This window comes from Schistocerca serialis, chromosome 8 (assembly GCF_023864345.2).
Source record: "Schistocerca serialis cubense isolate TAMUIC-IGC-003099 chromosome 8, iqSchSeri2.2, whole genome shotgun sequence".
NCBI classification, from domain to species: Eukaryota; Metazoa; Arthropoda; class Insecta; order Orthoptera; family Acrididae; genus Schistocerca; species Schistocerca serialis.
This window is the reverse complement of record NC_064645.1, coordinates 520,142,891-520,160,815: the sequence shown is the minus strand read 5'-3', so window position 1 is coordinate 520,160,815 and position 17,925 is coordinate 520,142,891. Positions and strand designations below refer to the sequence as shown.

General features: G+C 42.7%; 1 protein-coding gene across 1 annotated transcript in view; it reads right to left on the bottom strand.

Moving 5' to 3' along the window:
- Positions 1-17,925, bottom strand: part of LOC126416303 (mitochondrial basic amino acids transporter-like) — a 238,390-nt gene that overhangs the window by 43,643 nt on the left and 176,822 nt on the right. The window contains exon 5 of the mRNA XM_050083961.1: positions 11,708-12,020. Coding sequence (XP_049939918.1) covers positions 11,708-12,020 — 313 coding nt within the window. The remainder of the gene's footprint in view (positions 1-11,707; positions 12,021-17,925) is intronic.

The window sequence follows — 17,925 nt, the reverse complement described above, 5'->3', positions numbered from 1 at the left end:
TATACTGACATTTCCAAAACCACAGGTTATGATAGAGTCGACTGTGTTTTCTTGTGCCCAAGCACAGGTTACAAGGAATTGACTTCGCTTATCAATCAGGCTTCTAGATTTTTCTCAGAAGGCACAGCTATACTTGCAGTTTTACATTACTTGCAGAACCTCGTAATGAAAACATCTGAAGTATAAGGAATTGTAGACATTTTCTCCACGTTATGCTGACATGTGCCCTTCTCAAGAAAACTAATGCTCTAGTAATGCACATTATGAAAACCACAAAACAAAGCTATAGTCTCGGAAAGAAGGTAAAGTTTACGTGGATCAAAGGATACGCTAATATTAAATGTAATGAAAACACTTACCGAAGACTACCGCTCAAAACAGCACATTTACAAAACCTCTTTTTATCGCCATCAGAACTGAAGACAGCATTATACAGGGGAGCAAGACGCCATTGGGAATACAAATATCAGTGGCCAGTACGCAGTAAACGGAAACAGCGAAACATTATCTCGAAGTTGTGGTTCTACAGAATTAAGGCAATCAGAAAGTTTTTAAGTTCCATAATTCGCGTGAGATTTAATCATGAATTATTACCCAGTCATTTTGACCGAATACACGTTCAAGATCATCCTTACCGCGAATGATATGGAGCTACAGAAGGAGATATAAATCACAATTTTCTCGATTGTAAACTATATGCATTCCTCCAAACTGACTTAACACGACACTAAATCAGATCTCACCACCCATTACCAACTAATAACGCAGCACTCATTCATCAAAAAAATTTATATTAATTTTAAAAGTAATTATCTATTTTTGGAATGAATGAATCCTTACCTTGTGAAATTGTAGTAAATTCCTAAAACACTGTGTAATGGATGTATGGCCTTCGGGCAAAGGCCAGAATTTAAATAATTATAAGTGCAGACACCTTAACGCGGAAGCCAGGCGTGTAAACGAACTAAAGCCGTCGTCACACAAGATGAACTAGCTGAGTTTGATGTGACACTACGAGTTTTCGGACGTCACTTCCTGTTATTCCACGTCGAGGAACCATTCGTCACGTGAAACGCAAAGTCAATTCTGCAGTATTTCGGCAACAAGTCATGTGACGAAGAATCGAGAACGATCTCTACGACATGAGTAGAACTTACGAAACGCCATATTGTATTTGTTGTGTTCAAGTGAAGTACACATTTCGTGAGTTTCATGGTATAACTTACACCCTATGAATATATGCTATTTCTGAGCACCGCACAATGAATTCTTGAGAACGTGCCGTTATTGCTACAATTTGCTGTAATAAAATGGCGGGAAACGTCATATTGGTGGTTAAAGAATTTTCGTATTTAGTTATTTTCGTGTTATTCCTCGGGTGTTTTGGAAAGTACGCCTTTTTAAAGAAATAGCATATTAAAGATTCGTCAAAAACGTGGCGTTCTTTGTAGGATTTGTTATAATTAAATGTCAGTTAAGGGGGGTAGGAAGTCAAACGGGCCGACTTGGAGCAGGAGAGGCATCACAAGACATGTTAATTTCCAGTGTCTATACTTTTACAAACAAAATTCATAAAACTTTGTCAGCATCACCAGGTAGGATTCAGGATTCAGACTCATTGCAGTGGAAGTTCGAAAACATAACAAAATAAATTTTTTTTACTTGTGAAATTTCATCATTTTTTCACTTCTAATGGCTGCATTTGTTGCTTTAGGTTCACTTTTCTTCATAAATTAGAGATTCTTCGATGAATTTTGCACATCATACATACCATACTCACAGGTGTATGAAACTGTAGAATTTATTTAATTTATGAAAAAACGAATGAACTGTTATATTTTAAACTTCATGTTTACAAAAAACACTAATTTTCTAGTTAATTACCTCAATTTTTAATAGATTTCGAAATTTCTAGAGTTTCATACACCTTTAAATTTGTTTTGTATGCTGTGCAAAATTCATCGAAAAATCTCTCTTACTTATGAAGAAAATTGTACCTTTAGCAACAAATGCTGCCATTAGTAAGTGACAAAAATGATGAAATTTCACATGTAAAAAAACATTACTTCGCTATGTTTTCGAACTTCCATTGCTATGAGTGTGAATTCTGAATCCTTCCTGGTGATGCTGACAAAGTTATATGAATTTATTTGTAAAAGTATAGACAGTGTAAATTAAAATGTCCTGTGGTGCCTCTCCTGCTCCAAGTCGGCCCGTTTGACGTCCTACTCCCCTTAATAACATATCGGCGACTAAACCCTTCAGAAAATCGTGACGTAAAGTAAAAAGTCACTCCTGTTGGACTACACCGCCACGTTACGAAACAGAGGGTAGTAGGTTTGTGTTCGACGGTATCCAGATATCGTGTTTCCCCCTTTCGCGTTTTCTAAAGCGTTGTGGAACTTTCTTATTAGATTAATACAAGTAATTGCTGTGAGATTTGATGTTATGTAAATATAAGTGCACACTCTGACAGGAGTGACTTCGGTCGATTTTGTGAACTTTTTTAGCTGATGTCTTTATTGACTGCACATGTATCTTTCCTTTTTGGCTTTCTACATGTTCAGAGACACTGAAGTTTTTCTTTACTTATACTACAAACAGACATGGGAGGAAATTTGCGTTTTAATACAGTTAACATAGTAATTTTATGCGCGTCCATTTCCGTAAACAAATTGTGTGATTTGCGAGCCAGATACAGCCCAGAGCTGCCGCTATAGAGTGCTACATTCGCATGTCATATTATCTAGCACGTCCCATGTGACGCGGGCGCTGAGTTTCATAAGACTGGATTTCCCGTCGGCGTCCACAGTTGCCTCGTCCCGCATGTGGACGGCTTTGAACTGCCGCGGGGAGAGAAGCGATGTGAGATACACAAACCCCACTTTCCTTTTGCAGGATTATGATCCCACACCCCAATTCATGCTACTGCGAAATCAGAACTGACGCAGGGTGGTTCAGAATGTCCAACTTTTTTAGATTCGTGACCGACATACTGGAACACGGTGATGGTCTTCAAGTAGCCTCTTTACTTACTTCAAAATCTGAAAAGAAAACATGAGGAACGCCTAAGACAAAGCAAAGATGTGTACACAGACACAAAGTATTCGGCAATGACTATGGCAATTGCTTGCTGGGGTCCGACCTCTAGCCACGTTAAGTTTTTCCCATAATAATTTAACGTTGTTTATCTCTGAGATAAGAATAACCATTATTCTTCTTCTCCAACACACATGAATATCACAGCTCTCTCCACTTCAATCTCCCCATTTCACAGTTAACCTCTGCGTTACTGGTTCACAACCTTCTTGACGCCATAGCAACTAAATTACACCTAGTATAAGCTAATCGGCCCAATATAGTTTAGTTCCTAACCAAACATTCGCAGTGGCAGTGGGAGCGGTGTGGGGATTAACACTATGGTATTAAATTAATGAAATGTAAATAATATTTTGATTAATGTTCTAACAAGTAAAACACAAGTGCCTGAGCAGCATTTTTTATTAAGTGAAGGTGTAATGAATCAATAAGACCGTTGCTGCTGTTTGTATTAACTAACTTTTTTTGTGCTAGCCAATTGACATCGCTCCACGGTCAATCGTACCCTTGGTTTCATTTCATTGTTACTATAATCGAAAATCTACTTTCACACCTTCCGGTTGTGGCTAATGGAATTGTCATCTTCAACCATTTAGCGATAGTAATGGATACTCGACACTAATGACTCTATAAAAAAAAAAGGTTGCAGGCCAGGGTGTCGTGTTTGCGAAGTCCAAGAAACCATCATCATCTCAAATGTCACTATCTAAACGTATTGTTTCACTCATTAAAAATTGTCTTACGACGCATGCGCTTACTTTTAGATTTCCAAAATTAGGAAAACAGTTGATGATGGAGTTTACTGCTGACAACAGGCGCTGAATCCGATGACGATACAAACAGGATAAGAAGCAGACAGAAGAGTTAAATTAGCCAGAGTGTAAACTAAGTAGTGCATCAGAACAAATCTTGCAATGTGTCTGAAATTTGGAAGTTTACAATCATTGTTTCTTACTCATTTTACACTATGTTAGTGAGATATGGACTTCACACGTGAAAACCATTCAAAACTGTGGATTGCTCAGGGAGTAATCGAGAGGTGATGACAGGACTTATTGGATAGAGAGAAAAAACAGTGAATGGACCTGGGAACAGAATGGGGCTACAGACGTAATGAAAATAAAATGGGGGTAAGCGGGACATGAAGGTAAGCCAATGGAAAACACAGGATGCAGGAAGATGTTGGCTGCATTTGACATGATAAGAACAAGTTGAAGCAACGGCTTAATGCAAACTACGCAGACCACATTAGAAATAAATGCAAGAACAACATGCATGCATATCGCTTAAAACTGTAATACATGAATTGTCTAAAACAGACATTTGTGCAGTAGAAGGTCTCACATGCCAATTTGGTTGTAACTATAATGATGAAGATGAACTAACAAATACTAGAGTACGATAGGACAGAGATGGTAATTTTTTTTTTTAATTTAGAGTCTTCACTTATTATAATCGTTTTTTTTTTTTTTTTTTTTTTTTGCTTTTCCCTCCAGAATAATTCAATTTTGCCTCTCAGGGTAATAAACACGAGTTTCAGAGGTACTCCTATCTAGTCTATAGCTTTCCATGACTCCACATTTAACATGGCAGCAAGTTCACATGCGTAATATCAGAACAATGAAATGCAGGCAGTGAAAACTTCTATAAAAGAAAGTATTAGTACAGAAGTGCTTACAGAAGAACCAGTGAACGTACAGTACATAAAACATAGGAGAGATAACAACAGGTGCTCAATGCACAGTCTGTACTTATAGCACCGGCCAGTGTGGCCGAGCGGTTCTAGGCGCTTCAGTCTGGAACCGCGCGACCGCTACGCTCACAGCCATTTGAACCATTTTTTACTTATAGCTAACGTAAACAGAGTTAACCTACAAATGCTGCTATGAAATAGTATACAGGGTGTTACAAAAAGGTACGGCCAAACTTTCAGGAAACATTCCTCACACACAAAGAAAGAAAATATGTTATGTGGACATGTGTCCGGAAACGCTTACTTTCCATGTTAGAGCTCATTTTATTACTTCTCTTCAAATCACATTAATCATGGAATGGAAACACACAGCAACAGAACGTACCAGGGTGACTTCAAACACTTTGTTACAGGAAATGTTCAAAATGTCCTCCGTTAGCGAGGATACATGCATCCACCCTCCGTCGCATGGAATCCCTGATGCGCTGATGCAGCCCTGGAGAATGGCGTATTGTATCACAGCCGTCGACAGTACGAGCACGAAGAGTCTCTACATTTGGTACCGGGGTTGCGTAGACAAGAGCTTTCAAATGCCCCCATAAATGAAAGTCAAGAGGGTTGAGGTCAGGAGAGCGTGGAGGCCATGGAATTGGTCCGCCTCTACCAATCCATCGGTCACCGAATCTGTTGTTGAGAAGCGTACGAAAACTTCGACTGAAATGTGCAGGAGCTCCATCGTGCATGGATCACATGTTGTGTCGTACTCGTAAAGGCACATGTTCTAGCAGCACAGGTAGAGTATCCCGTATGAAATCATGATCACGCGCTCCATTGAGCGTAGGTGGAAAAACATGGGGCCCAATCAAGACATCACCAACAATGCCTGCCCTAACGTTCACAGAAAATCTGTGTTGATGACGTGATTGCACAATTGCGTGCGGATTCTCGTCAGCCCACACATGTTGATTGTGAAAATTTACAATTTGATCACGTTGGAATGAAGCCTCATCCGTAAAGAGAACATTTGCACTGAAATGAAGATTGACACATTGTTGGATGAACCATTCGCAGAAGTGTACCCGTGGAGGCCAATCAGCTGCTGATAGTGCCTGCACACGCTGTACATGCCACGGAAACGACTGGTTCTCCCGTAGCACTCTCCATACAGTGACGTGGTCAACGTTACCTTGTACAGCAGCAACTTTGACGTTGATATTAGGGTTATCGTCAACTGCACGAAGAATTGCCCCGTCCATTGCAGGTGTCCTCGTCGTTCTAGGTCTTCCCCAGTCGCGAGTCATAGGCTGGAATATTCCGTGCTCCCTAAAACGCCGATCAATTGCTTCGAACGTCTTCCTGTCGGGACACCTTCGTTCTGGAAATCTGTCTCGATACAAACGTACCGCGCCACGGCTATTGCCCCGTGCTAATCCATACATCAAATGGGCATCTGCCAACTCCGCATTTGTAAACATTGCACTGACTGCAAAACCACGTTCGTGATGAACATTAACTAACCTGTTGATGCTACGTACTGATGTGCTTGATGCTAGTACTATAGAGCAATGAGTCGCATGTCAACACAAGCACCGAAGTCAACATTACCTTCCTTCAATTGGGCCAATTGGCGGTGAATCGAGGAAGTACAGTACATACTGACGAAACTAAAATGAGCTCTAACATGGAAATTAAGCGTTTCCGGACACATGCCCACATAACATCTTTTCTCTATTTGTGTGTGAGGAATGTTTCCTGAAAGTTTGGCCGTACCTTTTTGTGCGGCAGCGTTCATAGCGTAATTTGACCTGCGTAGTACAATGACGTACTGCAGGAATGCGCGCCGGTTCTTGCCACATTCGTGCACTAATGAGCTGCCATTTCGAGTGTAACAGTGATATGAAGCAGTGGAGTGCACAGCATCGTGCTGTTGAAAGCTATTTCAAGAATAACGACTCTGTTATTGCCACCCAGCGTCTATTTCTGCAACATTTGAACTTGGGACGTCATGGGAAAGTTCCAGATGGACGGACCATTGTGAGGTGGGTTCATGCATTTCGAACAACAGGTTCGTTTTGCAGTGGCAAACCGCGAAGCAGTGACAGAACTGTTCGGACACCAGAAGCCGTGGAAAATGATCGTGCTGCACTATTGCGTACCCCAAAAAGATCTGCTCGTCGTCATGCGCAAACTGTGCATATATCCGATCGCTTATTCACGAGAATATTGCACGAAGATCTCCATTTTCATCCATAGTCTATGCAGATTGTTCAGGAAATTAGGCCTCGCGATTGGATTTCACGCGAAACATTCTGCTTAACCATGCGTGATCTCCTTCGCCAAAATCCACAAATGTTACACACCATCCTGATGTCAGATGATGCTCATTTCGAGCTATGTGATTCAGTGAATAAACAGAATATGCGTTATTGGAGCGATGTAAACTCACATGAACTGCACATCTAGCCCTTGCACAGTTCTCGTGTCACAGTGTCGTGTGGAGTTGCTTCCTTTGGTATTATTGGCCCTTACTTTTTTGAGGATGACAGCGGTGGGGCTGTAACTGTCACCAGTGAACGCTACCTAAAGATGCTGCAAGACTTCGTTCTTCCCCAATTAGGTATAGTCGATGTGGAATCATGGTTTCAGCAAGACGGAGCGACCTCGCATACAGCCAGAATTTGCATGGATTTCTTGCGACAGACATTTCCCGGTAGAGTTATTTCCCGTTTTGGTGACATTTCCTGGCCGCCTCGCTCAACTGACCTTTCATATGCACACTTTTTCCTTTGGTGCTACCTGAAGCAAGAAGTGTTCCGAACACGTTGTGCCACCATTGAAGGATCGCATCAGAACTGCCGTCGGCAATGTCCCAGGGAATACGTTACGCCGAGTTATGGAAAGCTTCCAACGACGCCTGGATGAATATGTTGTGTAGAGAGGGCATCATTTGTCAGGAGTCATATGCAAAAAGTAATCCACGCAATGGACAATGACTTACACATTAGTAAATGGTATACCTTTAACTATTAATTGACATAAGAGGTAATAAATAAATTACAGTTACTGCCTGATGGTGTGTTTTTAATACCCTACTATGAACGCTGCCGTACCCTGTATATAAATGCAGACGACTCAGAATTCTTATGGTTAAGCAAATAATTGTAATAATAAATGTTTTCGTTTGTATACCACTGAAGATGCGGAAACGGCCCGGTGAAGAATGTTTGGCCAAAGCAAAAATTACGTTTAGTTACGTAAGAAGAGTAATAGTTACACCTTACTTCAAGATAAATAGCACTCCAATTTGTATTTTAAAAGTTTGAATACAAACGCTCTTGCAGTATGTAGCAGCCAAAAGTCTTGTACATTATTTAACGCGTAGTCAGTTTTCTTTTCCGTTCATATATTATTACAATCTTCAATTTGGATGCATGAGCTATCACGTCGAAAACCTTAAGTTATGTAATTAATTCATTTTTATGCAGATACACGCCTGTAGGCCAACTACACATTGAAAACCCACCCAACACTTCCGTAGTAAGCCGCTAGAGGAAGCGAAATAAAAATGGTGCCATCCATCACGACTACATCAATGGGCTGCGTCATTTTGTTAACGGCTCCCGCTGAGGCATGCTACTGTATCGTAGCGCAGTGATTCCATTGCGTATCAGGGCTGCAGGCTTATATCGGCAAAAAGCAAAAAATTAATTTTATAATTTTATCTTTTCGAGGAGTTAATAAAAACTTTGCGATTACCTTGGTATGTCTCCAGTCTCAACGATTATGCATACTAATTTGAATAATCGTTAGATTCTCATATCGGATAATTACTTAATAATTTCTGAAAAGTAGATTATTTATTTTTATTTCTTTTTTTGTGATTAAGGGTGGGGGGGTGGGGGTGTAGGGCGGGGCTAAAGTCATCTGACTGGTTTGATGCAGCTCACAACGAATTCTTATCCTCATTTGCAGTCAATGTCCTCAATAATTTGTTGAATATATTTAAATATCTCGCTTCCCTACAATAAAGCTCCCTCAATTATCATGGAACCAATTCTATGGTGTCTCAGTTCATGTCCTATCAGCCAGTCCTCCTTCTAGTTTGCTGCTTTCGAAATGTTTCTCTCCTCGCCCATTTCTTGTCGATCCATCTACTTTTCGACATCTTTCTATAGCTCTACATCCTAAACTCCTCGATTCTCTTCTCTTCTGGAAAGGTACACCATCTGATCAAAAGTAACTGAATACCTATCAGAGTGCATTAACATAGGGTGTGTCCAACGTTCGCATTTTTGATGGTCAGAACTCTGCTAGGGATTCTTTCAATGAGGTTTCTGAATGTGTATGGAGAAATGGCAGCCAATTCTTTCTAGAGAACTAAAACCAGAAAAGGTAGTGATGTTCGAAGCTGGAGTCTGGAGTGAAGTCTGCGTTTTTAAATCCTAAAAGTGTTGCATTGGGTCCACATCGGCATTCTGGGCAAGCCAGTTCATTTCAGGAATATTATTGTTCACAAACCATTGGTTCAAAGACGTCGCTTTATGACACCGTATTAGTCACGCTAATACAAACCGTCATCGTCTGTGAGGTTCCTATACGGTATTCAGTACACAATGCTATAAAATGTGTTCCATATCCTCCCGCTATTGTCTTCTATCAATCATCCACTGTTCAGTGGCGTCTCTCTTTCCACCATCTCGCTTAGCACTGATTACAAAAGTATGTGGCATATGAGGAACTACTCGACCATTGTAACCTATTCTCTTTAGTTCCCTACAGACAGTCATTGTGCCACCTGGACTACTGATAGCAATTTGGAACTCACGAGTGGGTCCTAATTTCATGCGATGTTTCGGTCCCATCCTCTGCAACACTCGACGGTCTCTGCCCATCTCCTCGTCCGTAACTACGTGAGCTCTGCATGGTCTCAGTTTAACTGTGATCGTTCCTTCGTGTTTCCAGTTCACAATCGTATCATCTGCACTCCAGCAGTCGACTTGGGCAGCATTAGAATGGCTGAAATGCCCGTGACAAATTTGCAAACTTTGATGAAGCCAGTCCAAATTCGAGGTCATTGAGTCCTCGTGACCCACCCTTCCTGCTATCACTGCTTCGCCACTGAGAACAAAAAATTCCCCGCCTGTTTTTGTACTGGGAGGTCCCTCTCTCGCGACATATAGTGGTCAATTTTTGCATTACATAGAGGTTGTTGTTGTTGTGGCCTTCAGTCCTGAGACTGGTTTGATGCAGCTCTCCACGCTACTCTAGCCTGCGCAAGCTTCTTCATCTCCAAGTACCTACTGCAACCTACATCCTTCTGAATCTGTTTAGTGTATTCATCTCTTGGTCTCCCTCCCGATTTTTACCCTCCACGCTGCCCTCCAATACTAAATTGATGATCCCTTGATGCCTCAGAATATGCCCCACCAACCGATCCCTTCTCCTAGTCAAGTTGTGCCACAAATTTCTCTTCTCTCTAATTCTATTCAATACCTCCTCATTAGTTATGTGATCTATCCATCTAATCTTCAGCATTCTTCTGTAGCACCACATTTTGAAAGCTTCTATTCTCTTGTTGTCTAAACTATTTATCGTCCACGTTTCACTTCCATAGATGGCTACACTCCACACAAATACTTTCAGAAACGACTTCCTGACACTTAAATCTATACTCGATGTTAATAAATTTCTCTTCTTCAGAAACGCTTTCCTTGCCATTGCCAGTCTACATTTTATATCCTCTCTACTTCGACCATCATCAATTATTTTGCTCCCCAAATAGCAAAACTCATTTACTACCTTAAGCGTCTCATTTCCTACTCTAATTCCCTCAGTATCACCCGATTTAATTCGACTTCATTCCATGATCCTCGTTTTGCTTTTGTTGATGTTCATCTTATATCCTCCTTTCAAGACACTGCCGATTCCGTTCAGCTGCTCTTCCAGGTCCTTTGCAGTCTCTGACAGAATTACAATGTCATCGGCGAACCTCAAAGTTTTTATTTCTTCTCTATGGATTTTAATTCTACTCCAAATTTTTCTTTTGTTTCCTTTACGGCATGCTCAATATACAGATTGAATAACACCAGGGATAGGCTACAACCCTGACTCACTCCCTTACCAACCACTGCTTCCCTTTCATGCCCCACGAGTCTTATAACTGCCATCTGGTTTCTGTACAAATTGTAAATAGCCTTTCGCTCCCTGTATTTTACCTCTGGCTCCTTCAGAAATTGATACAGGGTATTGCAGTCAACATTGTCAAAAGCCACTGAACTTCACTAATTCCCACTATATCTAACTTTAACCTATCCATTTCCCTTTTTAAATTTTCTAACCTACCTGCCCGATTAAGGGATCTGACATTCCTCGCTCCGATCCGTAGAACGCCAGTTTTCTTTCTCCTGATAACGACGTCCTGTTGAGTAGTCCCCGCCCGGAGATCCGAATGGGGGACCGTTTTACCTCCGGAATATTTTACCCAAGAGGACGCCATCATCATTTAACCATACAGTAAAGCTGCATGCCCTAGGGAAAAATTACGGCTGTAGTTTCCCCTTGCTTTGAGCCGTTCGCAGTACCAGCACAGCAAGGCCATTTTGGTTAGTGTTACAAAGCCAGATCAGTCAATCATCCAGACTGTTGCCCCTCCAACTACTGAAAAGGCTGCTGCCCCTCTTCAGGAACCACACGTTTGTCTGGCTTCTCAACAGATACCCCTCCGTTGTGGTTGCACCTACGGTACGTCTATCTGTATCGCTGAGGCACGCAAGCCTCCCCACCAACGGCACGGCAGTGTTGAACAGCCCACCGTTTGAGGACAGCTTCACATTTTCACTTACTACCAGCACTGGGGGTCTTACTACCAGCACTGGGGGTAGGTAGCTGTTAAGGAAGACAGCTAGCGCAGCTCACCCATGGCGGGGGTGTCCCGCAGCACGGTGGCGGCGAGCCCCCGGAAGAGCCCGCGCGGGCCTTCCCGGCGCAGCGTGTCGGCGGCGCACTGCAGCGGGCCGACGCCCAGCAGCTGTGCGCGCGTCTTGAGCTGCTCCAGCGGAGCGCAGATGGCCGACTGCGCCAGCCCGGAGAGCGCGCCGGCGGCGAACTGGCCGCGCAGCGAGTCGGCGCCCAGGTAGCGCGCCGCCAGCCCGTACACGCCGAACGTCACCGCGTTCACCGCCGCCACGCCCGCCAGCGGCGCCGCCATGCCGCGGTACAGGCCCCCCACCTGCAACACCGGCCAACACACTCACATGGACTTGTCCGTAACCATCTGGCCAAAGGCCCCACACCCGCTAGTCCGACCAAAGCGCTCACACGGACATGCCCACACCCAGCAAGATAGAGGCCACACACCTGCATAACTCCTCATGTACGGAAGTCCTCACCCACTAGGATGCAGGGCCCACACCTGCAATCCTGGCCAACACCGAAAATTATTAGATACAATGTGTATACTAATTGATGTTCTATACAAACAGTGGACGGGCTTAACCAACAGATACAATGTAATAGTCATAACGATAATAATCATGGGAGCATTCTCACACTTCAGACCAACTAAGAAAATAGGCGAAGCACTTCGTTCCGTTACTGATAAACGTCCCCCTCTGTCTCCAAGTGGTGTATATAAGATTCCATGCAGGTATGGCAAGGTCTATATTGGAACTACAAAGAGAAGTGTGAATACACAGTTAAAGAAACATAAAAGTCTTTGCCGACTAGGGAAAAGAGACAAAGCAGCAGTAGTGGAACATGCTCTTTGATCAGGTGATTACGTAGTGAAATTTTCGGAAAGTGAAGTTTTATGTACTATGACGAACTATTATCCACGGCTATATAGAGAAGCCATCGAAATATATAAACATAGGGATAATTTTAACAGAAAAGAAGAAGAAGAAGCCATGAAACTCAGTGATATATGGACTGTGGCGCTACGGAATCAATGAGAAGTTTTTATCTTTGACGTACTATAATCGATAGTTCAAAATTTTTATCTTTGACAAGGTTTATCTCTGCTATCATGTGGTTCTAGGCGGATCAGTCTAGAACCGTGCGACGGCTACGGTCGCAGGTTCGAATCCTGCCTCGGGCATGAATGTGTGTGATGTCCTTAGGATAGTTAGGTTTACGTAGTTGTAAGTTCTAGGGGACTGATGACCTCAGATGTTAAGTCCCATAGTACTCAAAGCCATTTGAAACATTTTTGCTATCATGCGAAATCCAGACCACGCCCACTTTCCACAGTATTTAGGACGCTCTTCGACGTCCGACTCGTCAGTCGGCAAGACTCAGCACAATCAGCAGCACTTCCGAAGATGTCCAACGTAGCCTTGGACGAAACGTCAGGGATTGAAGAGTTCCATGGACCACTTCTATACAACCCGGAAAAATTCTCAGCAGCTGAAACATCCGGTCGTGAAAGCCTTCATTGCATGACTCTCACACTCGTCTTTAAGGATACAGATTCCAACGTATACTGTAAAGTACCATACACGGGAATTATTTCTGAGAAAGTTGTGAAGTGGTTAAAAACTGCCGGTATAACATCTGCAGTTTACGTACCGAATCAAGGTGGCCTACAGTTTAGACAGCACGAAAAAGGGTAATCACATATCACACTCACTGCCCGGTGTTTATCAGATTAACTATAATGACTGCCAACGCCTTTAACTTGGACAAACAGGACGTATTTTCCCAATTCAATTCAAAGAACACCACGGCTTAAGTAATTCGAGATCTGCGTTAAATAATCAACTACAAGCACTCACGCAATCGCTCTATACCTGACATAAGTAACGAATTAAGTATTCTTCACCTACAGCAGAGAGGTCGAGTCGTTAACTTATTGCAAGAAATTGAAATTTTACGCAATTTGAACCAGAATTCACTATACACACTGAATGGCAAACCATGTTGAAACATACTTTTCTACTGAATAACTGCAAGTTTCTTAAGTAATATATCACAGGTCAGATCTGTTTCTCTAAACTCCATATTAGTATTATTTCGTCTAACAAAGGGCGCTCAGTCCGATCACGTTAATTTGTCATCCACTTCTAGCATCACTATACTTAAATTTAAAATTTTTATGATGGTTTTTATATTTATATATTTCATTTTACATTACTTGAATTCGTGATTTATCCTACATATAACATGATTCATTTGGTATAGTTTATCTTACCATTATTTTTGATAACAGCTTTTATTGTGTAATCCTCCGTTCACTCGTTTGACCTACGTACCATGCCTTGTTGCCTATAAGGACACATACTTTTACAAGTTTGTGAGTTTCAGACATTTTTCTCCCAATTGTTTAGTGTCTCGTTTCTTAGCCATCTTTAAATATGATTATTGCTTTGTATAAAGAAGAGCGCTCAGCTTGATAATTTGCGGTTGTTATTTATCTGTTTACATTACTACAATATTTTAGGTTTGTGTTTCTTTTTATATATTTTACTTTATGTCACTCGAGCCCATAATGCATCATATATGTGATGATTTACTTAGCATGGCCTATGTTAGCATCAATTTTTATCACCTTTGCTCTGCTTTTATCCTTTGTATATTCATTCCTGCGCTCCACTGCGCTTCCGGACCTCCAGCGTGGCCCTCCATTCAGTCGTTGGTGGTGTTCGTAATGTGCGGCTGTCCGATGGCGGAGTGTGTGTCAAGTATTTGTTTTCGGTTTATGTTTCCTTCGTCCCATCTCCCTGGGCGTTATACTTTTAGGTCAGTTTCAGTATCAGGCCCTCCCCTTTTTTTCTAGTTCTGGCAAGATGCAGTGACAGGGAGCTCTTGCACTGACTGGCCTGACCACACGTTACGCATTACCAAATACAATAAGTGAGTCACCTCGTTTCGGTAGTCTGTTCTGGTTTTTACAGAAATGTTGCATTATATTTCTTCCTACCTTTCCTTTGTATGTTATAGTTTCATACATCTGAAGACAGGATTTTAAAATCCTCAGACTGGTTGTGGTTTGAATGAACAATTAGCACAACTCGAGCAGATCTATATAAATTACTTCTCATGCCTCTCAGTTGCGGGTGTTTTACATACCAAATCTGCTTCAACACTCTGACGTAGAGATGTCCACACCCACCAGGCTAGGGGCTTCATAAATGCAACTTTGGCCTAAGTACTCAAAAGGATTGTAGGTCTGACACCCCAATACCACTCATGTGGGTATGTCCACACCCAATAGCATACAGGGCCCACGCCTGCTACACCAGCAGAACAATCATGTGGCCGTGGCCACACTCATCAGGCTACAGGCCCCATACCCTTAACCCAGGACAGCACATGTGTGTGGAGAAGCCGACTCCCACTAGGGTACAGGCCCCAAAACCTGCAAAAGGAGATGGGCACACACAACTAGGTGGAGGCACCACACCTGCAACAACGGCCAATACACTGACAAGCAGATGTCCACACCCACGAGGTCCAGGCCGACATCTGGAACACTGCCCAAAATGTATGATATCTATACCCACAAGGGTACAGGTTCAGTAAAAAAGGTACTGGATACAACACATATTGGAAGATGTCCACATTCGCCAGGGTATAGGCTCAGTGTCTGAAACACTGACAATAGCTTGAATGTTGTAAGTTCTCTACTAGTAAACTGTTACCACAATTTAATTAATCTCCAGATGGAGGAGGAGGTGGTGGAGGAGCAGCTCAGTGTTTAACGTCCCATCGAGAGAGAGGTCATTAGGAATGGAGGACAAGCTCTGATTAGAGAAGCATGGAGAAGGGAAGCAGCCATGCCCTTTCGAAGGAACCATTCCAGCATTTGCCTTAGCCCATTTAGGAAAACCACGGAAAACCTAGATCAGGATGGTTGAACCGTCGTCCTCCCGAGCTACCCTGCTCGGTAATCTCCAGCAGACTGTTAAATTAATAGTGTAGCTTACGTCCTTCAGTCATGGTTGTTTTTGATAATGACAATCTGCCCTAACCAATATAACCACGGTACTTTCTTTCGAGTATGTACTATTAATGACTGGGAAACTACTGAACAATAACAGTTCAAGTTTCACGACACCTTTGAATTTATTATCAAATACGATACACTATGACTTTAAGCTCTTACTCACACACAGTTGAAATCACAATCTAACCTCTCATACATATAAGTTGGTTACCAACTATAAATTCTTTCAGTTGTATGAAGTAACCACTATGTGCAAATCAATCGTGATTAACTAATTACTAAACTCCTGTTAACTAATTAGTTCCGTCCACTTTAATATCTTTTGCGCGACCATATGCCTTGTGTCCGTACTCTGGCCTCAGAATCGACAGATTCCACACAGTTAACTCTTACGAGCTCTGTTCAAAAAGTTACGGACCTCTGTCCACAAAATTTTTCTACGCTTACCTTTTACTTATGGTGCATGGTCTTCTTCGAAATACTCTCCTCCACAATTGCTACACCGCTCCAAACGTCGTTTCCACTTCAGGAAGCAGTCTTGGCTCTTATTGGTTCACGAGAAACGCCATCTGCGAATTTTCTTTTATCTCGTCTATCGTTGCAAATCTTCGTCCTTTCAACGGGGTTTTCAACTTTGGAAGTAAAAAAAAGTCCACAGGGGCCAGGTCTGGAGAGTACGGAGGACGGGCCAGCACAGTGATTTCGTTCATTGTCCAGCAGTCACGCACCAACAGGGATGAATGTGTGGGTGTGTTACCGCGATGCAAGAGCCATGAATTGTGTCGCCACAGTTTAGGCCGTTTCCTTCTCACATTTGCTCGCAGGCATCGCTACACGTCTCGTTAATATCACGATTAACTCTTTGTCCCTGTGGCACGAATTCTTGATGAACTAATCCTTCGGTAGAAGTCGAAGGGCGTCATAAACGGAGGGTCATTAACTTCCATCCGGCCATTTTAAACTGTGGAAACCATTCGTAACACCGAGTACCACTTAAGCACTCATCACCGTAGGCTTCCTGTATCACCTGAGTTTCATGTAACATGTAATGCTCCTCTAACTTTACAATCTCGAAATTCGCAAACTGTGCGACACAATGTTCCACTCTATACAACACTTAGCAATAACTAACAGGCATACATCAATGAAACTTCGGCAGCTACACATTAAACACAGGCTGGTGCAGGGATGCCAATCGCATATTGCCCCAACACACTATTGGCGCGAAATTACGAACGTTCCGGAATTTGTTGAACAGACCTCGTACAGTGCCTATTGCTCACATTAGCCATGCTGCAGTTCAGAGAGAACCAGCAGCAGAGGAAAAGGTACACTGTGCCTCTACGGCGTGAGCAGTAAGCTTACAATGTGGAGGTGTTCACACCAATTACATAGAGTACACGCCCCACATCTGCAACCTCAGCCAACTCATTGACGTGCAAATGTACACACCTAGCAGGATATAGTCTAGTAACTGTCACAGTGGCCAAAACATGCACGTGTCACAGTCTGGCACACAGTTTTAATTTGTCAGGAAGTTTTTGTACAGCGAGCCAGACAGCAGTACGGGGATTGCAGCTATTCTGGAATCGGTGAGGGTGCCCAGCACAGGCTCCAGATGCTGCTACAAGTAGACGCTCCCACGAAATAAATTGGCACCTACACAAAAACGCATTTTCCTTCTCATTGCTGGACAAGGCGACTCTATTGTTCCGAAGTGGTGGCTGCCTTAGTTCGCTCTTATCTCTGAGCTGTATGCTTAGTCTGTTGGAAGCGGCCATTTCAGTTGCTTGTGTTCTGATTTTCTTGTTTGCTACTCTAACTATAGCTGAGTTGGCGTAAGTTGATCCCTGACAGTTCAAAAATGGTTCAAATGGCTCTAAGCACTGGGGGACTTAACATCTGAGGTCATCAGCCCCCTAGACATAGAACTACTTAAACCCAACTAACCTAAAGACATTACACACATCCATGCTCGAGGCAGGATTCGAACCTGCGATCGTAGCGGTCGCGCGATTCCAGACTGAAGTGCCTAGAACCTCTCGGCCACATCGGCCGGCACCTGACAGTTGCAATGCGGTGGGCGCGGCAGCTTCGGAGGCCTACCTCAACTAAACTTCTCTCTGTTAACGCCTCAGTGTTGTCATAGCTCTGCTGACGGCTACAGCTTTCCTCCTGCAGCCATTAAGGC